This window comes from Plecotus auritus (genome assembly GCF_963455305.1).
Source record: "Plecotus auritus genome assembly, chromosome: 2".
Lineage (NCBI taxonomy): Eukaryota > Metazoa > Chordata > Mammalia > Chiroptera > Vespertilionidae > Plecotus > Plecotus auritus.
Genome location: NC_137771.1, coordinates 49,723,109 through 49,746,322, shown reverse-complemented (window position 1 = coordinate 49,746,322; position 23,214 = coordinate 49,723,109). Strand labels below are relative to the sequence as shown.

Here is a 23,214-nt window from a genome sequence, read left to right as displayed (position 1 = left end):
TTGAATAATAAAATTATCCCTACTTTTCTCAAAATCAACATAATTCTACCTATTGTGAGTAGTGTGAACACATACTGAAAGAGAGGGACACACAAAATTATGGCACAATATTTCTACAGATTACTCAGAATACGTGTGGAACAAGAGCCATCAAGGATGGGATTATATAATTTGCCAATCTGTCCTCTGGCCACTCTGAGATGTACAACTTTGCACTGAAGGGTCAGATGTGGTCTTAGGAGTGGTAAAGGCTCTTGAGAATCCAAGGTTTCCAGGACTGAGACCTTCTTAGAGACAGCTCAGTTGTAGAGAACTGTTTCAGTGTCATTCTGTACCTTCTCTACATGCTCATCCTTACTGAGCCTCATCCTTATTTAATACCTGTCCATTCTGAGAGGAAGAAATGTTCCTTTAACTGTTTATGTCACTGGGTTCCATCAACTTCCTGCTCTCCAGGGTCTTCCTTCCATCAATTATCCCCTTTATTTTCAACTCTTCCATACCCCTGATTCTGTTTTTTTACTTAATTGCTCATTCAGATCCCTCTTTAAAACAAACCCTCATGCCTGCACACCTGCATCCCTTCACCTGGCTAATACCAAGTGGTCTTCTCCATATCCTGTTCCCATGTTGCCTCCTCTCCAAGCCCGTACTCTGGCTTTTCTCTGTTCCTAGAGCTACCTGTGCATACCTCTAATCTCACACTTACTATACTACTGTTTACTCGTTTATATGTCTGCCCTTCCACCTGAGTAAATATAACTGGAGGATCTTATTTTTTAACCTACTGCTGGAGTCCAGTTGACTTAGATAGTATATGCTCAATAAAGGACTACTGAATGAATAAAGAGAGGCCAACTCTAAAATAAAGAATGTGTCATTTTGAGAAGTTGTTATCAAATCTAAATAAAGAGTCTGGAATGGGCCCAGAAAATTCATGAGGTTTATATCCCTAAGACTCCTCTGCAGTGAGGTCTGAAGAAGTAAGGTATTCTGACATATTGCATTTCAACAAAAGCAGGATATTAACAATGGTATGAGTCCCACAGAATTCACTTTAAAAAGTTATGCAGTCCTTACCCATCGAAGAAAAAAATTAAAAAGTATAACAAGCAAAAGGGAAGAAAAATCACCTGCAATCCCATGATGCAATGATGACCTCTATTAACATTTCCATCTATATCCCACTAAATGTTTTTAACATGAGAAAAATGTATATTCATGAAAATATATGTTTTAAATGACATTATCCCATATACACTATTGGAAGCCTACCATTGTACTTATGTGCATCTTTCCATGGCAATAAAAACATAGCTACATCATCACTTTAATGCTAGTATGAAATTACTGCCAGTGAGAGTCAGGATATATTAACCCAGTTCATCTTCTATTATTTTACATTTAGGTTATTTATACTATTTCATTTTTTTTTCAACAAACATATTTTTGCCTATATATTTTAAGCACTTATTATTTGCTGAGGATACATTCCTAATGATAAAATTTCTTGGTCAAAAGGTATGTTTATCTTTAAAGTTTATTACATATAGCCAAATTGTTCTTTAGAAAGTTATGCCAGTGCACACACCCACTAGCAGGGTACAAGAATACTTTAATCTCTCACCAATGTGGATTATACTATTTTTTTATTCTTTCTCAGTCTGATTTGGTTTCTCCTGGTTTTTCAAAATTTGCATCTCATTGATTAGTAATTAGGCTGAACATATTTTCATATTGTTATTCTTTTTATATTTATTATTTGAGTTGTTGTTCATATCCCTGATCTTTTATTTTAAAAGGTTAGATAGGACCAGCTGGCGTGGCTCAGTGGTTGAGCTTTGACCTATGAATCAGGAGGTCACAGTTGGATTCCTGGTCAGGGCCTATGCCAGGTTTCGGCTTGATCACCAGTGTGGAGTGGGAGGCAGACAATCAATGATTCCTTCTCATTGTTGATGTTTTTGTCTCTCTCTGCATCTCCCTTCCTTTCTGAAATCATTAAAAATATATTTTTTAAAAAGTTAGATAATCCTCTTTTTGCAAAAAAATGTGATATATACTTTTCTTAAATTTCTACTTGTACATCTGAAACTAATACAAAGTAATGTTGAAAGTAAATTGTAATTGAAATAAATAAATAAATAATGATTTTAAAATAGAAAAGAAAATCTGGCCAACTGTTAACATTTGTTAGATCTGAAAGTGGGAACATGGTTTTATTATGTTACTCTCAAAAAAAATGCTACTCATATTTTTAAAGTTTCATTTTTGGTGTTTTCAACTTTTTAAATTTTACTATGCAGAAAGTTTAAGCTTTTTTCCCCATAGTTAATCCATCTTTTCCATCAGGTTTCTGCCTTAGGTACCGATTAATTACACATGAGTTGAGATTACCAGTGGCCTATCAAATACCCACCCACCTTCGTCTTCTTTAGCGAGGCAACATTGCTGCCTGAAATACACTTCTGAGCCTCCTTTGAGCTGGGTGTGACCTGGTGACCAATTAGAGTCAATGACTGCAAATATGTTGTGTGTGACTTGGGGCAAAGCTCCTCAAGGGAGAAGGGGTGTGCCTTCCTCTTCCATCTTTCCTGCTGCCTGGATGGAAATGGCTAGAACTCGGGCAACCACCTCGGAGTTCAGGAGTTTATCCCTCTTGAGGACGAAAGCCAGCTTGGCAGAAGAAACAGAAGGAGGAGGCTGGAGTCCTGATGATGTCACAAAGCCCTGTAGAAGGCTGGCTACTTCTGACTTCTTTAATGTGTGAGAATAAATAAGTCACTGTGGTCAGGCCTCTGCTAAGAGCAACCCTTACTCCTAAGAGCAATTCCTAACTCATATACCAATCCAAGGTTATCAATATTTACTTGTATTTTCTTCTACTTATTTTCACTACTCTATTGTCTCTATGTTTGTAGATATGTGACTGAAAAGATATATAACCCAGATTTAATAGTATACATAAAATAATCATGTTTTGGTAGAAGCTTCTTCAAAATGATGATTGCTTGACTCACATGTAGATAAAATTGTTACATTGAATTTTAAGGAAGGATCTTATTAGAGTTTTATTCTATCAGGCATTTTTGGAAAAAGGCCTTAAGAAATAGCATTAGCATCCTTTCCCCCCCCCTCTTTTTCTTTCTTTTTATACTTTTTTTTTTTTTTTTTTTTTTACTAATTATAGGTTTTTATCCAAAGAAGTTAGTTTTCAGAGAATGCAACTATAAAATGTGTATAGCTAGTTGGGAGGTTTTCAATGTAGATAACTGGATTCATATCTAAATTTGTGGTATAAAGAACTATAGCAAATTTTTTTTTTTACTATAGTTTCATTACAGCCAGAATTTCATTTTAATATGATTGGTTTTAAAGTATGTTTTGACTATAGGTGTAAAATGCTTTCTTCTAGAATTTGACAGCCCATATTATTCTTGCTTCTGGAAAAATTAGCCAGATATTAGTGTTCAATTTAATGCAACTAATATTTCCTTAACTAACATTTATTAAGCACCTGCTAAATATTAGTCTCTGTATTTAATCTTACAATAACCGCAAAGTGGATGATGTAATCCCCACTTTAGAGATGGGGAAATTGAAGCCCAGAAGTGTTAATTCATTTGTCCAAGGCCACTCATCGTCTGAATGAAAAAGACAACCTCTGAAAGCTGTTGATTCAAAAGTCTAAATTCCAGGGCTACCCACACCAGGCCCTGAACTGAGCCTGGGGAAGATAAGAGATGAGTAAGACACGGTTTCCCACAGGGAATATTAAAGAAAAGTTGGTACTTACCTGTCCCACACAGGTCCGTTATGTTAATACGAGTGGGCAGGGAACTGCCTTTTGAGTTAGCTGCAGACACAGCCACAGCCCAGTTCTCAGTTCTGGGAATGACCCAGGTCCAGGAGGTATGTTCTGTGATGTTCTGTAGTGTGGCTTTCTCCCCTGCCAGCTTCAGCAAAGTCACCTGATAGTGGAGGATTTTTCCTCTTGCCTCTGATACACTCAGATTCTGCAACAAAACACATCCACTTACTATGTAGGCTCAGACAAGGTTGCTGGATGCTCTGTGCCTGGACCTCATGGTCCCCTGCAGCTGGTGGCTACATCTGAATGACCTTTTTATTTACATCTTCTCAGCTCCTCAACTGCACACTTTATGCTGCTGCCCATCCCCACCATTAGAGAAAAATATCACTTAACATTTTTTTAAAGCTAATTCTTAACAGCACCTTGATTTTTCTTTCTTGCTTCAAAATGAAACTCCCCACCAGTAGAAAACTCAATTGCATTCAATGGAACAAGAGCAGGCTCTAAACTGGGAAGATCTGGATTTGAGTTCTAGCTCTACTGATCACCAGCTCTGTGACTCAGGGCAAGACACTCAGCCCCTCTGAATCTCCATTTCTAACTTTGACACACACACACACACACACACACACACACACACACACCTTTTTAAATAGAAAGCGCAATGCTGCTCATGAAATAAAAATAAAAAAACACACACAAGATTTTCAAGAGCTAAACTAGTAAAATCCATTGGATGAATTGGATGAGTCATCTGTGCTAGGAAACTAAGACACTCTTTTTAAATGTGAACCCAACGAATTTTTGGAACTGCAAAAATTCCAATTGAGATCATTTGGGAGCAATCCCAGAAAGTAAGCAGAAAACTAATTATTTGCATTGTAACCCTGTTTGGACAAGGACCATGGGAAACAGAAGCAATGAGAGTGGAGAGTTGCCAAGGTCAGCACTGGCAGTGCCCATCCATGCCTACTGCATGGAGAGGAAGGCTTAGCTCACCAGACGTAAGCATTGCAGTTTTCTTGGCAAGGCTATTCCTTCCATGGGGTGCAGGGTGGCCTCAAGCTGCTGAAAGACACACCTTAAAATTGTCAAATGCCCCTTTCTCTGATTCCCTACTCCCTAAGCAATCTTCTAATAATTTGTAGTTTATCTGTCAGCAGAGGCTTGGCCAGCATGAACATCTGGTTCGGTTAAAACTTGTGAATAAATTTTAAGTGAATAAATTGCCCTTCTGATTATAATTTGGTTTCCAAAATAATTAGCATACTGAGAAAGAATATTCCTATCTGCTGACTCAAGCCTTCTGGTTTGCCCAACAGCTGGATTTTTCACTCTAAATTAATCATGAACATGCAGCTTTTTATTATATTTTAGTCTCTGAGAGCGTGGCTAATGCAGGTCCTGTCCTAGGTGCCTCTGTGGATCCATAAGGCCTGAGACTGGATCTTAAACCATGGTCCATGCACCAGGTAAATACTATGTTGCTGAGGGCTCTTTGGGGTGCACGTCCAGCCTCTCCCTAGAAGACATCTTTGTGTGTTTGGGCAAGAACCTAGACAAGAGAAAAAAATAACAGGGTAAATTAAAGCAAAAGCTGGCTAGGGAAGACCATTCCCTCAGCTTTCTCTCATTCTATCCTTCACTATCTGTTTCCTCTGAGGTTCAGAGGTATAATTATTACCCCACCCCCAACCTAAGCACCTCCACCCTACGGCATCCCCATAGTTAACCAAGTTCATCAAGCTCCATTCTTGCCATGAACACAAAGGCTTCAGTCCACTCTGACAAGTAAGCAAACAGAGCCTTAATTGGAAAAAACACCTTGCAAACCAGCCTTTATCATCTCTCTCGTGGCCTTGCACAGACACCTCAACACTCTCATTCAGTGCTATGGTAGAATGCTGAAAGAAGGGGGGAAATGTCAAGTCGTCTACTGAACCTGCCTAGTGAATGCTGTGAAAATCTAGCTGATCACAGTGATCCAGGGACCAGAGGTGTGAGTCTGGAAAATGAGTAATGGTTCCCAGAGGGCAGTAAAGGGCCTGGACCATACTTTGCATTTTTCTTCCATATCCCATAACTTAGAGTTGAAGATATCAGTGAGAAGGTGAGGGTAGGGTTGAGGTAGTTAGATAAATAAATATGTATTTCGTGAGTTATGCTTTTATAAAATGTGAAGCTCAAGTTTTGGAATAAAGGTTAATCTCTCTCAGGTAACTGGTTTCCTTAACCAAATTAAAAACCGAGCCTAACTTGTCAGACAGGATTCTGGAAACAAAAAATTCAGTGAGCCAATGGGAAAACAAGTATTTATCCAGCTGGGCTTGTAGCAGCTTAAAACAGGATAATTAGTTGAGTCTTGTTTTTTTTTTTAATAGCAGCGTAAAATTTACAAAAAATGTATGTCATCCATCACCCTTAAATTACACGTTGTCCTGATGCAATGGAATATCATCACAGAACAGCAGAACAGGAAGGGATTCCACAGATTAACAATTAGTTCAACATTTCCTTTTATCAATGGGGAAACTAAGCCCCAGGGTGAGAAAGTGACTTGCTTAAGGATCAATGGAGGAAGAGAGAGTGGAATCCAGGGCTCCTGGCTTCTAGACTAGCCACCTGTCTACTCTGACATCAGCTCCTCACACTGGTGAGTCTGAGTGATGAACTGGTAAGTATAGGCCACCATGTGTCAGAGCTGGAATCCCCAGCCACCCTTCTGCCCCAAAGTTGCAAAGCAGCATCTCTAACTGTGAGGTTGTGGTATATTCTGATGTGGAGCATCAGCAGTGAACATGAGGTCAGCAATTTGGGGGAGGTGGAGATCCAGAATTATTTTCCCCCAGACAATGGCCCTGAGTCACAAGGGGACCAGCTGTGAACCCAGAAGAACTACTACCTGAGGAGCCAGCTGGGTCTTTCCAGATGAACTTACTTTTATTTCAGTACTAGAGGCCTGATGCACGAAATTCATGCAAGAGTAGGCCTTCCTTCCCCCGGCTGCTGGCACAGGCTTCCCTCTGACAACCGGGACCCAGGCTTCCCTCGCAGCCCCGGCTTCACCCGAAAAGTCATCTGGAAGGATGTCCAGTCTAATTAGCATATTACACTTTTATTATTATAGATTTGTTTATTTGGGTGAGTGATAAGGGAGAAATTATCATTTATTGGGCCATGCCATGAGTCAAGCAGGGGTGGGCAAACTTTTTGACTTGAGGGCCACAATGGGTTCTTAAACTGGACCGGAGGGCCGGAACAAAAGCATGGATGGAGTGTTTGTGTGAACTAATATAAATTCAAAGTAAAGGAGCGGAGGGGAGAGCAAGAGAACCAGATAGAACAGCCGGATCTGGCCCGCGGGCCGTAGTTTGCCCAAGGCTGGAAGAGCTTACATCTGTTGTTACATTTAGTTATTATGAGGGTGCTGAACCTCGGAATGGTTAAGAAACTGACTCCCCACAGAAAAGTAGTCCCCACAGAAACGTGAGAGTTTAGTGCGCCCCCTGGTGGATGTGGGAGAGGAAGGAATGTCTGGACCATTCCTGGCATCCCTGAGAGTGTCTGCAAGACCTGGTACTTCTTGTACCTTTTTGAGCAGCGCTGAAGCTGTTCTCAAGTCAATGTTCCCATTGCCACTCTCCTATTGGTAAGCGTAAGATAAAAAAGGAAAAGCTGTCCTATTGCCCCTTTCCTGCAGTTTTCTTCCTGCTCTGTCCAGTGGGAAATGCTTTAACTTAGTGAACTTAGCCTTTTTGACTTTGTCTGAGAAGCAGAGTGAACAGCCCCCTCATAAACCTAAGAGTTCTGCTGCCTGAAAAGGCTTTCAGCATCAAAAATGACTCGATGAACATAATCCATGAGAGGACAAAACCTAACACATGTCCGAATTCAGGGCCCTTATTTTTTCTTTTTTTTTTTTTTTTTTTTTTTTTTTTTTTTTTTAATATATTTTATTGATTTTTTACAGAGAGGAAGGGAGAGGGATAGAGAGCTAGAAACATCGATGAGAGAGAAACATCGATCAGCTGCCTCCTGCACACCTCCCACTGGGGATGTGCCCGCAACCAAGGTACATGCCCTTGACTGGAATCGAACCCGGGACCCTTCAGTCTGCAGGCCGACGCTCTATCCACTGAGCCAAATCGGTTTCGGCTATTTTTTCTGTTTTAAAGTACATTAGAGAAAGGGTGTTTCTCTGAATTGATAAATTATTTCTTCTTAGGACTTAAAAACTTCTGTGAAGATTTTTTTGTTTGTTTGTTTGTTTGTTTTGGGCAGTCCCTTTGCTTTCTCTCTCCACCACATAGCAGCTATGGACAAGTTATTTTACTTCCCTGAGGCTCAATTTTCTCATCTGTAAAATGAGGATAATTCTATGTACAGCATAGGAGTATTGGAGGATTCAATGGGCTAAAGGAAATAAACTGTTTCTAAAAGTGCTTGGCCCATGGCAGGTGTAAAGACACTGGGTGAGTTCCCTTCTCTCACCTACTCTAATATAAAAATCATCATAATTGGCACTTTCCCCATCATAGTCATATGACTCTTCTGTCAATTTATGGAGAGAAAAGCCATCTTGACTTGGCTTATACCACAGCTCTATAAGGAAGTCCCACCAATGTCACACAGTTGATTACAAAGAACGTTTAAGAGAGGAAGGGAGAAGGAGAGAGAGAAACATCAATGATGAGAGAGAATGATTAATTGGCTGCCTCCTGCACACCTCTTCCTGGGGATCAAGCCCGCAACCCAGGCATGTATCCTTGACCAGAACTGAACTTGGGATCCTTCAGTCCGCAGGCTGATGCTCTATCCACCGAGCCAAAGCAGTCAGGGCTATCTACTTTACTCTTGAGGAAAATAAGGCACAGAGGGGTTAAGCACCTTGCTCAAGAACACACAGTCATTAAGTGGTAAAGCTGGAACTTGAAGTCAGGTAGCATAGCTCTAGCTAGAAGATGAACTTGTTTTTTTAAATATTTTTTTAAATTGATTTTTTTGTCCAGAGAAGGGAAGGGGGAAAAGGGAGAGAGAGAAACATCAATTAGCTGCCTCCTGCATGCCCCCTACCAGGGGTCAAGCCTGCACCTCAGCATGTGCTCTGACCAGGAATCAAATGGGCAGCCTTTTGGTGCACAGGACGGCACCCAACCACTGAGCACACTGGCCGGGCGAGAGGATGAGCTCTTCTCCACTGTGGTGCCAGCTGGCACTTGGCAGACACTGCCCAGTTGTGCTACACCGAACCGATTTAATTCCCAGTCACACCTCATGGTAATTACCCCACATAATTTCTATCCTGTTTTGCAGCTAGAAAAACAGCAAAATAATGGGAACTTTCGTAAGAGTGAAATTTTAACTCCCCTTTCCACCTCGGTTTTCTATTTTCTGTTAATTCTCTGCTACCTACTCTCTTATTTTTGTCATTGACGCCATTCTGCTACCCAACGAAAAATCCCTACTTTACAGCTGTATAATATGTGTGATTAGAAGGCCAGGGAAAGCAATCAGGTTGGCCTTGGATAGGATTCTGGCAGAAGGAGGAATATGTGTAATGGTGGGGGCCAGTGCTGTACATTCACCCCTGACAACACGGTCAGACGGACCGTCACAGAGGCCCTAAGGCAGCTTTAGTGATGAGTGAGCTGGAACCTGGGATCGAGGCTCCCTTCTCCCATTCACTAGAGCTATGGTTTGGAAAGTGGAAGGGAGCAATAGTGTCCACGTTCACCCCTGTGACTAGGAGCTACAGTGATAGAATGTTACATCCTCCCATGTATTATCCAAAGGTTAACTGAAACCACATGGACCAAACAGCAAATTAGTCTCCCCCTAGACACTGCAGAGCATGAAAGTCAATGAATGTCAGCCGAGTTTGAAGAAAAGAGTTTAAATAAAGAAAAGGGGGGAATTGTGAGACTAAACAAGTCATCTTTTCTGTCAAAGAACAGTTCAGGCAGCCTCCATCTTGGCCGCAGGCTTGCAGCTCCCCTGGGGGCTGCCATCTTGAAACTGCAAAGGTCAACCCCTCCCTTTAAACTAGCAAATCGTGAGAGATTGTGCGCCTGAGCTCCAGTCAAGGGTGAGGGACAGGTCATGTGCGTCAGGATTAAAAAGTGGAGCGACTGCCTACTCAGTGTCTGTGTGCTCCCAGACCATGTGCATGTGCATCCTCCTGCAGGAGTAAAGATATTTGGGAAGGAAGGAAGGAAGGAAGGAAGGAAGGAAGGAAGGAAGGAAGGAAGGAAGGAAGGAAGGAAGGAAGTAAGTTACTCTTTCAGAAACAGTGTTCTGAAATGCTGTGCCAGCCTGCGATGGGACAGGATTGGGGAAAGGAAAGAGATAGAATTGAATATTGTGAAAAACTACTGAAATCTTCCTGTCTGGTGCCTTTTGTATTTAAATATTGATTCTGAGTTTGCATACATCCTATAATTATATAAGCCCTCAGGCTCCTAGTGGCCAGTCTTCCCTGGGGATTTACAACAGGCCTCTGGTTGAGCGGCGACCTATGAACCAGGAGGTCATGGTTCAATTCCCGGTCAGGGTACATTCCCAGATTGTGGGCTTGATCCCCAGTAGGGAGCATGCAGGAGGCAGCTGATCAACGATTCTCTCTCATCATTGATGTTCCTGTCTCTCTCACTCTCCCTTCCTCTCTGAAATCAATAAAAATATATTTATAAAAATAAATAAATCAGGCCTCATAATTTCAGAAAGATTCTAATTTGTTATGATCAAGATAGTGAGAGGTCTCTGAAGAAAGTAACAGAGGAAACTACAAAGGTTATTGTGGCTTTGTCCATCATCTTTTCATACGTTACCTATTTGTATCTCTATATCTCTGTCTCTTATCTATACCTACACATGTATCATATCTGTATCTACACATGTATCTATCCTATACCTATATCCATATCCACATTCATATCTACATAGCTATGTCTATATCCATATCCACATCCATATCTATGTATATTCAAGGTGATTTATATGTTCATGTTGACCAATGTCACTCCAATTTAATAAATAAAAATTTTTTAAAAAGGTGATTTTTCTTCTTAAAGGATACATGTTGTATTAACTTGGAGGACAGTGTATTGGACTCACAGACTGAAATGCTTAATCTAAGCAAAGGAAACAGTATGAAACTGTGCACAGAGAATGACAGAGGGAATCTGAGGGACAGGATTGCTAAGAGCCTCCTGTGAAGGCCTCTCACACAAAACAGGTTGTTCATGACAGAGAAACAGTTTCTGAATGTTATTACATTTGTTTTGACAATACCAGGTATTTTTATTGCATCCCATGGATTAGGTGGTACTTTTTGGCTTCAACAGAGAAAGTATTTTTTCTCTTAAAAATAATAATGGCAAAAAATAGTACAGGTTATTTTTGAAGAAATGGAGTTTTCAGGAGAAACCGAGGGCTGGGAAAATAAGTAATTATGGGGGAACCAGAACAACAAAGCAAAGGTCTCCTTCACTCTCAGACACACACTCACATTCATACAGACACAGATGATATTCACACACATTCACACCCACACTCAGACCCACATGCACGCCTTCCACATGCTCACACTTATTCACTGCTATGGTCTGAATGTTGGTGTGTCCCCAAGATTGGGACCCTAATGCCAAGGTGACAGTGTCAGGAGGTGGGGCCTCTGGGAGGGTGGTTATGTCATGAAGATAGAGCCCTCATGAATAGGATTAATGATTTTATAAAAGAGACCCCACAGAGCTCCCTAGCCCCTTCTACCATGTGGGGACACAACAGAAAATCTGCAACCCAGAGGACACCCTTCACCCGACCATGCTAGCACCCAGATCTTGGACTTCCAGACTCCAGAACTTCAAGAAATAGATTGAAGTTGTTATAAGCCACTCAGTCTATGGTATTTTGTTACAGACCTTCACATACATGCACTTACACACATATTCATATAGACATCCCCACGCCTACGTCCCCACTCACTCATATCCCTCACACATATAAACGACTCACACGCACTCACACATTCACACATACCCTTTGTACTCACACACTTATATAACACACATGCACCCGCATTACTACATACACACCCGCCTATACTCACACTCACATACATGCATACCCACACTCACAGGGACTGTGCCCATTCAGCACCTGGCTGTTCTCCTCTAATGTAAACATCCTGCAAAAATGAAAGGTCACCTCACATTTCCCCAACTGCAAGAGAAACGTGCTCTCACTTTGTTCACAGACTAATGGGGTTTTACTTGGGGCTTCCTTTGATTCTCACACCTGAAATTTCCCCGCCGCCGTGGTGGGGTGTCCCCTCATTGGGTTTCCCAGTATTAATCACAGTTTAAAAAAAAACAACTCACCACCTGCATGTCTGTGCTTCCTTTCCCCAGTGAAGTCTAATTTGGGCCCCACCACAAAGCACCTGGTCTGGCTGCAGCATTTCTTTCTAGTCTGAGTCCCCTGTGTTGCGGCGCCACCCGGTCAATTCCCAAGCCTACCTGAGAGTGCATGAGGAACCCCCGATGGGATGAGTGGGGCAAGAGTGGTCCAGACAGAAGGGGCAGTGATTTCTGCCCGGGAAAGGCTCCCTGGAACAAGCACCATAGGCCCTCTCATGGAAATCATTTCACCTCCCTAGAGCTGTTCCCACATTCCCCCCACCCCCGCCTGTTTTTTGTTTGGGGTGTGTGTGTGTGTGTTTATGGTGTGAGAGTGTGTGTGTGTGTGTGTGTGTGTGTATCCTCAGCCAGAAGATATTTTTCCATTGATTTTAGAGAGAGTGGAAGAGAGAGGGAAAGACAGAGAAATACTGATGTGAGAGAAACAGGGCCTGGGCCAAGGAGGAGCCTGCAACCGAGGTACGTGCCCTTGACCAGAATCGAACCCGGGACCCTTCCATCTGCAGGCCAACGCTCTATCCACTGAGCCAAACAGGCTAGGGCTGTTCCAACATTTGTAAAATGGGTGGTGGGACTGCATGCTGGCTAAATTCCCTTTGGTGCCAGAGTCTGTGACTCAGTGGTTCTGTGGTCTAAAGCAGGCCTGCTCAGTTTCATGACTCTGGTCAGTGCTTTATTCCCACCCTCGGACGAGTGGCCTATTTGGGGCCCTGGAAGCTGCCCAGGACTTGGCCCAAATTCTTAGCCCAGGAATGGCCCTACAAGGCGGAGGACTAGACCCAACTTTCCAAGGAGCCTCTGAGGCTGGACGGTCACTGAAGGCTTTGCAGGTTCCCTGTCATGACCACAGTCAAGTTACAGAAGCTCCCGGTATTTGCATTTTTGATTTCTTATTCCAGCCAGTTCCAGTCCAAGCATCTACAATTCTGGCCCCACCTACGGGAAGATTTTCTAACAACAGGAAATGCCCATCCTGGCATGGACTGCAGACAGAGTGGAATGCTCCCTGTCTCAGGAGGTCCCAGCAGAGACATCTGTCTGTCCTGGCTAATACGGGAGCAATGCTCATGAGAGGAAGGGTGGACTGGAAGAGGATTAAAGTCCCTTTGAATTCCAAAACCTCATTTTATAACCTATACTTTCTGAGGATTGGGGCAAGATCAGAATAAGCAGAGAAGAATTTGCATATGTATGTTGAAGACCTTTTGGGAGGAGAAATCTTTATGGGAGGAGGAATTTTGGGTTTAACCAGTCATTTACTTGTGAAAATGAAAACCACGAGCCAAGAATTCAGCTGGGTTCTCCTATCATAGGTATAGATATGACTGCTCTAAATGTCTTGCTTTGAGAATTGTCTTGCTAGTACAAATGGCTTTATTTTAAAATAAATTTTAAGCTACCCTAACCGGTTTGACTCAGTGGATAGAGCGTCGGCCTGCTGACTGAAGGGTCCCAGGTTCGATTCCGGTCAAGGGCATGTACCTTGGTTGCGGGCACATCCCCAGTAGGGGGTGTGCAGGAGGCAGCTGATCAATGTTTCTCTCTCATCGATGTTTCTAACTCTCTGTAAAAAATCAATAAAATATATTTTTAAAAAAATAAAATAAATTTTAAGCTTTGGTTTTAGTTTCAAAGTTAAGAGCTTGATTATGACTCACCATGCTATTTATAGTAGTCCCCTCTTCTACCAGACATTTTGTGTGAGTGTGTGTGTGTGTGAGAGAGAGAGAGAGAGAGAGGAAGGAAAAGAGGGATAAAGAGCTTATTGATTGCCTGGCTCATTCCTTAAAACTGAAAAAGATTGCAACTATCCAAATTGATCATGCTAACTCCATCAGAGGCCTTTTTATTCCTTACTCTGACCCTTTCTGGTTTTGTGCTCACCAGCTTCACAATTCCAAAACTATTTATTTACCCTTATCTGGGGGAGGTTTTGGGGGAAAAGGAACAGTACAGTGCACCTGAACAGCTCTTATTATGAGCATGATAATTAGTAGCTCAATTCAAAGAGCATTTTCTTTCAACAAAGGATGTAGCAGAAAGAGTTCTGGATCGGGTTTCAATCCAAGCTCTGCACTCAGTAGCTGGGTGACTTTAGAAAGTACTTCCTCTCTCTGACCCCCAGTTTGTTTTGTTTTGTTTTGTTTTTTTGTTTTTAAAATATATTTTATTGGTTTTTATGGAGAGGAAGGGAGAGGGAAAGAGAGTTAGAAACATCAATGAGAGAGAAACACGGGTCAGCTGCCTCCTGCACACCCCCTACTGGGAATCGAAGCTGGGACCCCTCAGTCCGCAGGCCGACGCTCTATCCACTGAGCCAAACCGGTTAGGGCAAACCCCGTTTTTATATTTGTTAAGTGGGGATGCCTAGTACCTACCTCACAGGGTTTGGTTAAGGACTAAATGAAGCGACACTGCTGGCTTTCAGCACTCTGTGAAACTTTGACATCCTGTAATAACATTAGCCGCATTGTTTTCTGGAAGGTTACCCTACGTCCTGCTGTTCTACTACTATTCCTGAGGAAGAGCTGCTTTCCCTTCCCGTTCCTATTATTTTTCAGTATTATTTGTGTTCCTGAGGTAGGGCAGCTTTCCCTCTCCCTTTTCAATGACAATAGAAAATATATTCCTAAATATCCACATCCACAGATTTCCAGCTTTAATTTCCCCAAAAGTGCTTAAGTCCGGTGGCCTGGTCACTGCTTGGCACACTGTATGTAGGAGAGAAGGGTGACAGAGGGGGCAAAAGTCAGAAGAGATGATGTAGTGGGGTCCGAGGGTGGGCATACGTAGGGATGGAAGGGATCTTGACGAGGAAAAGATGAGGAAGTGGGTGAGGAAAAGATGCGATTGTGTGGAGTCAGAGCTCTCACCCTTATCTGGCAGAAGTAAATGACACTGAGGTGAGTATCATGAAGATATGGCTGAGATAATGAGCACCAACAAAGTCTCTGAAGCCTCACTGTGTGAAAAAGGGCCTTTTTCCATCCTGAAACATACTGTTCAAATAGAGAATCCTCTTTGTATGTTACTTATAGCTCAACAAGAACAAAATAAAACAAAAACCACAAATATGCAATTCTCATGAATTTTAAGTTGACATTGAAAACTTACCTTCCAGAAAAGAGAAATCTGTTGTCTACTATAGTCAGTGTTCTGTATGATGTACCAGACATCTAATGTCCCCGTAGGCTCTGATTTGAAGGGGAAAGAACATATTTTCATATATAAATATACATACATTACAAAACCTTTAAAAGTCAATGGGTTATTTCATAAATGATTCTGGGAGAGTAGGATTATAAGATACTTTCAATTTTCTTGTGCCCCAGTATTTTTCTTCTTCTTTAGTTAAACAGTGAGCATGTATATCTTTGGCCACAGAAAGCTCGCAATTACCTTAAAAACTAAAATAAAATAAAATGATGCAGAGGAAATTAGATTCATAACTTACTCTTAAAACATATATTAATAAAATAACTAGAAACATGTGCGGTTATTTCTTTTTTATTGGAATACATAAGGAATTATCAGTAAAAAACAAAACAAACAAACAAACAAAAAAACAAAGACAGAAATCATAAGGAACACATTTTTTGACCCTGTAAAAGTACAAAATACAAATAATAAATTTTGTGTTAATCTCCATTCCTGACCTAATGCTATAGTATAATTAATTGGTTTTATGACTATTAGACAATGATCTACTTGAAAGGAAGGCCTATTTCATGCATCTTAATATTTCTCCTACCTAGCACCATAGTTAGAATGTAATAGGCTCCCAATAACTCTTTGTTACATGATGAATGAACAAAGCAGGCAATATTATCTACTTGATGCTAAAACACAGGCTGAACTGATAGAAGAAATATCCACCAATCTTTAAGACAATGATCAAATATGACCTAATTTAATATGAGAAAGTTAATCAAACATGCTTGAAAAGAAATGAAATAATCAACTCCTGTGTGTTAGAGTGGGAGGGTATGTGTGTGTGTGTGTGTCTGTGTGTGTGTGTGTGTGTGTAAGTGGGCCAACCTCACTTGTTTAACAGTGACACGTAGAGTGTATTTGAGGTGAGTCTACAATAGGGTTCCTTCTGGAGTAGCAGGTTCCTTTTAACCAGATGGAAATTTCCAGAAAACTAACTTCCATCTGGATAACAGAAGACAAGCTGCCAGGGAGAGAAGAGAAAGAGAGAAAGGACGGGAGCACATGCACCTGCACATACTATGGGCAGATCCTGCGTGGGCCCATCCACAGTTACACCTCACGTCCTCCTTACCACCACGATGTGGGTAGCTTCAGGGCAGTGGTTAAAGTGTGAGCTCCAGAGCCAGACCATCTATGGGCAAATCCCAGCTCTGTGACCTGGAACAAATGTTAACTATGTCCTTAAGCCAGTTTCCTCATCTGTCAAGTGAGAATCATAATTCTGCACACCACATGGTCTGTTGAGAATTTCAATGCACAGAAGAGTGCTGATACATGGTAAACACTCATAAAACTTAGCTGATGTTTTCTTCATTTGAAAACTGAAGCGCTGAGAGGTAAAGGAGTTGTTCAAGGTCCCAGAACTAATCATCAAAGAAGCCGGGCTTTGAACACAGGTCTGTTTAATTTCAGAGCCTGTGGTCTTCACTCTGCACCATGCAGTTGCCTGGTCCTGAGAAGGCTTATGATTTCTTTACAACACTTCCATTCCCCAGTAGGTGCGCCTCTTTCATGTTTTATTCTCTTCCTTTGTCACTTCCTCTTCCTGCCTCTCTTGCCCTCTTTTCTTTCTGTTTTTATTTTTTTTCTAAACATTCACTTCTTTTCTTTTTTTAAAATATATTTTATTGATTTTTTACAGAGAGGAAGGATTTTTTACAGAGAGGAAGGGAGAGGGATAGAGGGTTAGAAAACATCGATGAGAGAGAAACATAGATCAGCTGCCTCCTGCACACTCCCTACTGTGCCTGCAACCAAGGTACATGCCCTTGACCAGAACTGAACCTGGGACCCTTGAGTCCAAAGGCCGACGCTCTATCCACTGAGCCAAACCGGTTAGGGCTCATTTCTTTTCTTTCCCCCCTCTTTCCACCAGTGAGGACTTAGCAGTAAGAAATACATACATAAGACATCCTGAAACTCTCAATACTTTAGGGTTATGAAGAGTAACCCAGGAATCAAGCCAGGACTTTTTCCCTGCTGGTCCAGATGCACAAAGAGAAAAATGAACAGGCAACAGAAGAAAAGGGAACCTGACATGTATTAAATTACTATGTGCCAGGTAATATTTGGACACTTTATATACATTATCTCACTTAGTCCCACACATTGCAGGGGGTGCCTATAATTACTCATATTTTATAACTGATAAAGGTTAAACGATTTATGAAAGACATAGAGCTGGTAAATGACAAAATTGAGAGCTGTGCCTAGGTCCCCAAAGACCCTGCTCTTTTATTACAGCTCATTATGTGGAGCAAAGATATACATACTTCACAAATCAGGTAATCTGGACATAGACACATAATCAGGATATGGACACTTGGGTGTGCTCAGTGTCAAAGCCAGCTGACTTGTACCAAAGCACTAAATGTCTTCAGTTAATTACATATTGGTAAGAAATTTAAAGGAAAACTCATCGCCTCATTAAAGATCTACAACCTACCATATTATTACAGAGCCAAAATCCAAATTCTAGAATCATAGTCTCTTCAAAGGAGAAATTGCAAGTGAAACTGACATTTTAATGATAGCCACCTGCAGTGTAAGTCACTATGGGAGAGAAATCATTAGTTGAATCTGAATGAATTTCAAAGTGTAGAATTTCATGACCAAGGGTGTCAAACCACTGCTGTTTCATGCAATGTAAGGGCTAATATTAAAGAGAGTCTCTGATAGTCAACTTTCACAAAATCACTTAAAATTCTAACCACAGTGTCATCTAGCAAAAGACAGATTAAAGCTATTATAGGCAGGTGGGAAGAGGAAAGTCAAAGGCCCATATGTCAAAGTGATTTCAAAACAAATGGGTACAGGGGGAGAAAAATGGCGGTGGAATAGACAGACGTGTTCCGAGCCTTGTCCCGGAACAGAAAGAAAGAACAGCTGAGGGTCGCACGAGGAGTGTTTATTGGCAAGTTAAGGGACAGCTGAACTCCAGGAGAAGGTGGGGGACTGCTAGACAGGGTTCCCCTGACCCGGCAGCCCCCACTGCGGCTGGGTCCCCTCCCGGAGCTACGGGCTCGGACTCGGAGACTGCACCATCTTGAAAGGGAAAGTGGAGCTTATCGGAAGCCTGAAAATCCACAACTGCAGCAACCACTGAACAGCTGCGAGCCCCAGAACACCGGTCCCCAATTGGCGCAAACACACGGGTTCAGAGGAGCTCTACACTCCACCATGGAAAGGTCAGATTTCTCCTGGGATAAGGTAAGGTCTCTGGTCCCGGCGGGAGAGAGGAATGCGCATTTTGCGGGAGCTGGAGGACCAGGGAAGTCTGTGCCTAGAAAAATCCGTGGCTGTTGGGGCTGGCATGATCCATGAATGTGGAAGGGGAGCCTCAGAGCTGCTAACAGAAGGGATCTCTAAAAAGCAACCCATTTTGATCTGACGTGCAGGAACAGCCTAAGAATTTCAAAGGTGTGCCGGCTGCATAGACTTGCGCGCAGACCCATTGTTCGCACACTTGGGCTTTTTCCTCTTCAAATCCTTGCTTCTGATTACTAAGCACAATACATAGGATCACCCAGATGGGGACACCCTGGGAGACTGCAGGGGAAAGATGTTTTTCTGGAACCTGGGAATCAAAGCAGGGAGTGACCGTCAGAGAGCCAGCTCTGAGGCAGCCCACTTCCACAAACCGGTATTGAGTGCCACAGGGAAAGAAGGATCTAAATACAGGCTAGAGAGGCCAAATAGATCCGGAAGTCAATCCAGAAACACTGCCACCCAGGGGCTGAATCACAAATTGACTCTTGTGTAATCAAAAATAAAGGAATACGAGAAATTAAGACACACTGGCTTACAACACTGAGGAGCAGTGGAACGCAGGGAACTGCAATACTGTCGGGACTGAGAAACAGGTGTGCCAAACAGAACAATAGAGGAAGTGAATGACCTTCACTACTGCACATTTTATTTTTTTCATTTTGTTTTATTTTCATTTTTTACATCTTTTACTCAAGAAACTAATTTTTTTCTTTTTTCCTCACTTGATTTTACCTTTTTAATTATTACATTTTTATTTTCAATCAGTATTATTACTACTACTATTTTACCTTTTTTTTTAAAAAAAGTATCATTTTATTTTCTCTTTATTTTACTTTGGGATTAGTGTTCTACATTCTATTTTCATCTTTCCTTTAGCATTGTTTTACTCTATCTCAACTCTACCTTTATGCCATCACTCTCTTCCTAACCTTTCCCCTTTTGGTGTCCTGTTTATCTTACCCTTTCCTGCTTTAGATTTTCCCTATTCTTTCTGTTTACCCCCTGTTAAAATTTCACCCTACTTATATATCTAATCTCCAATCCCCAGCTCTAAGTCCAAACACACCTCTCTCTTCACTGTCTTAACTATCCAAAACATTGTTTTTCTCTCTGTCCTTTTGTTGTTGTTTGCTTGAATGTTGATTATATCGAATTTTTATGCTTTTTTGTGAGATTGTTTTGCTTATTTTTTTTGTTTCTTTGTTTTTTTGTTTGCTTTGTTTTTGTTTGTTTTTTTTTGCTTCTGTTTTCCCTTGCCTCACTTGATATTAGTTGGTGTTGTAGTTTGTATTAATCCCCAGGTACTTGTTGCTGGCATTTGCTGGGATTAGTGGTTGTTCTATTGGAGTTTTCTCCCCATATATATAGTTTGTTCTCCTTTATCTCTTAGTTTCTTTCTTGTCTCTCTTACTTTTTTTCCTTTTCCCAATTTCATTTTGACACTCCTTTTCTTTTTTCTTTTTTTCCTCTTCTTCTTTCTCTCCTATCCCCTAATTTGCTTTTCTCTGGTGGTCACCTTTATTGGAGGTTATTAATATCGTGAATACATTTCTGTTCAGTGCCTTATGTGTTGTACCTGGTTGTGTTGTATTTTGTGCCTTCAAATCAACGCAGGAGAGAGAGAGCTACATGACCAGACATCCGGAGAAGAGAGACCATGGGGAGACAAAGAAACAGCCTGCATATGAAAGAAAAGCAGGCATCACCAGAAAAGGAAGTAAACGAAATGGAGACAAGCAACCTTCCAGAGAAAGAATTGAGAGAAATGGTCATAAAGTGGCTGAAAAGAATGGAAGACAAATTCGACAATATATAGTAAGAACCAAGAGGAAATGAAGAAGAACCAAGAAGAAATAAAAAATGACATCGCTGCTGTAAAGAACTCAATAGAAAGCATCAAGAGTAGCCTAGAGGAAGCAGAGGACCGCATCAGTGAGCTAGAAGACAAGATGGGAAAAAATACCCAAGTAGAGCAGCTTCTAGAAAAAAAAATTAAAAAGCAGGAGGAGAGCCTAAGGGAGCTTTGGGACAACACGAAACAAAACAACATCCACATAATAGGGGTTCCAGAAGGAAAGAAAACTGAGCAAGGAATAGAAAACCTGTTTGAAGAAATAATAACAGAAAACTTCCCTGATATAGGGAAGAAAAAACCCACACAAATTCAAGAAGCTTACAGAGTCCCAAGCAAAATGAACCCCAAAAGACCGACACCAAGGCACATTATAATTAAATTGGCAAACACCAATGACAAAATAAGAATCTTAAAAGCGGCAAGAGAGAGACAGAAAGTTACATACAAAGGAACCCCCATCAGACTAGCAACTGATTTCTCAACAGAAACCCATCAGGCCAGAAGGGAATGGAATGAAATATACAAAATCATGCAAAGGAAGGGTCTGATTCCAAGAATACTGTACCCAGCAAGGCTATCAATCAAAATTGAAGGTGAAATCAGGAGCTTCACAGACAAAAAAAGGACTAAGGGAATTTATTACCACCAAACCAGCAATGCAAGAAATGCTAAAGGGTCTGCTGTAAAAAAAAAAGAAATAGGAAGCGAAGAAGGAACACAGGGGTAAAGAATAAAAATGGCGACAAATAAGTACCTATCAATAATAACTTTAAATGTAAACGGATTAAATGCCTCAATCAAAAGACATAGGGTAACGGATTGGATAAGAAAACAAGACCCATATATCTGCTGTCTACAAGAAACCCACCTCAGAAAAAAAGACGCACACAGACTGAGGGTGAAGGGATGGAAAAATGTCTTCCAGGCGAATGGAAATGAAAAAAAAGCTGGGGTAGCAATACTTATATCTAACAAATTAGATCTCAAAGTGAAGGACATAAGAAGAGATAAGGAAGGCCACTTCATAATACTAAAGGGAGAAATCCAACAAGAAGAAATAACTCTGGTAAACATATACGCACCCAATACAGGAGCACCCAAATACATAAAAAATCTCCTGGATGATATCAAGGGAGAGACTGACAGCAATACAATCATAGTAGGAGACTTTAATACCCCACTATCACCATTGGACAAATCCTCTAAACAAAAAATCAGCAAAGAAACATCAATCCTAAATGACTCACTAGACCAGATGGAATTAATTGACATCTTCAGAACATTTCACCCCAAAGCCACAAAATATACATTCTTCTCAAGTGCACATGGGTCATTTTCAAAGATAGACCATATGTTGGGACATAGGCAAAGTCTCTTCAAATTCAAGAAGACAGAAATCATATCAAGCATCTTCTCAGACCACAGTGGCATAAAACTGGAAATCAACTACAATAAAAACAATCCAAAGAAATCAAACACATGGAGACTAAGCAGCATGCTATTAAACAATGACTGGGTTACCAGAGAGATCAAGGAAGAAATAAAAAACATCATGGCAAGGAATGACAATGAAAACACAACAATCCAAAATCTATGGGACACAGCGAAAGCAGTCTTGAGAGGGAAGTTCATAGCTCTACAAGCATACTGCAAAAAACAAGAAACAATGGTAATACATTACCTAACCCTACAACTCAAAGAGTTAGAAAAAGAGCAACAAGAAAAGCCCAGTGTAAGCAGAAGGAAGGAAATAATAAAGATCATAGTGGAGATAAACGACATTGAGACCAAAAAAACAATACAAAAGATCAACAAAACCAAGAGCTGGTTCTTTGAAAGGATAAACAAGATTGATGAACCTCTAGCCAGGCTCACCAAGAAGCAAAGAGAGAGGACCCAAATAAACAAAATCAGAAATGGAAGAGGTGAAATAACAACAGATCCTGCCGAAATACAAAGGATTGTTAAAAAATACTGTGAACAACTCTATTCCAACAAACTGGACAACCTGGAGGAAATGGACATATTCCTGGAAAAATATAACCTTCCAAAACTCAATCAGGAAGAATCTAAACAGCTCAATATGCCAGTAACTATGGAAGAAATTGAAGCAGTCATCAAAAAGCTTCCGGCAAACAAAAGCCTGGGCCAGATGGCTTCACAGGAGAGTCTTACCAAACATTCAAGGAAGAACTAAAACCTATCTTCCTCAGACTATTCCAAAAAATTCAAGAGGAAGGAACACTTCCAAGCTCCTTCTATGAAGCCAGCATCACCCTAATACCAAAACCAGATAAAGACAACACAATGAAAGAGAATTACAGGCCAATATCCCTCATGAACGTAGATGCCAAAATCCTCAACAAAATTTTAGCAAATCGGATCCAGCAGTACATCAGAAAGATCATACACCATGACCAAGTAGGATTTATCCCAGGAATGCAAGGATGGTACAATATCCGAAAATCAATAAACGTGATACATCACATAAACAAATTGAGAGATAAAAATCACATAGTCATATCATTGATGCAGAAAAAGCATTTGGCAAAATCCAACACCCTTTCTTGATAAAAACTCTCAACAAGATGGGAATAGAAGGATCATACCTCAACATAATAAAAGCTATATATGATAAACCCACA

General features: G+C 41.1%; 1 protein-coding gene across 1 annotated transcript in view; it reads right to left on the bottom strand.

Annotated features, from left to right (window-relative positions):
* Positions 1-23,214, bottom strand: part of IL12RB2 (interleukin 12 receptor subunit beta 2) — a gene marked incomplete at its 5' end in the record, with an annotated part of 69,208 nt that overhangs the window by 30,975 nt on the left and 15,019 nt on the right. Inside the window, 2 exons of the mRNA XM_080654637.1 lie at positions 3,797-4,016; positions 15,346-15,425. Of these exons, the coding sequence (XP_080510763.1) occupies positions 3,797-4,016; positions 15,346-15,425 (300 nt within the window). The remainder of the gene's footprint in view (positions 1-3,796; positions 4,017-15,345; positions 15,426-23,214) is intronic.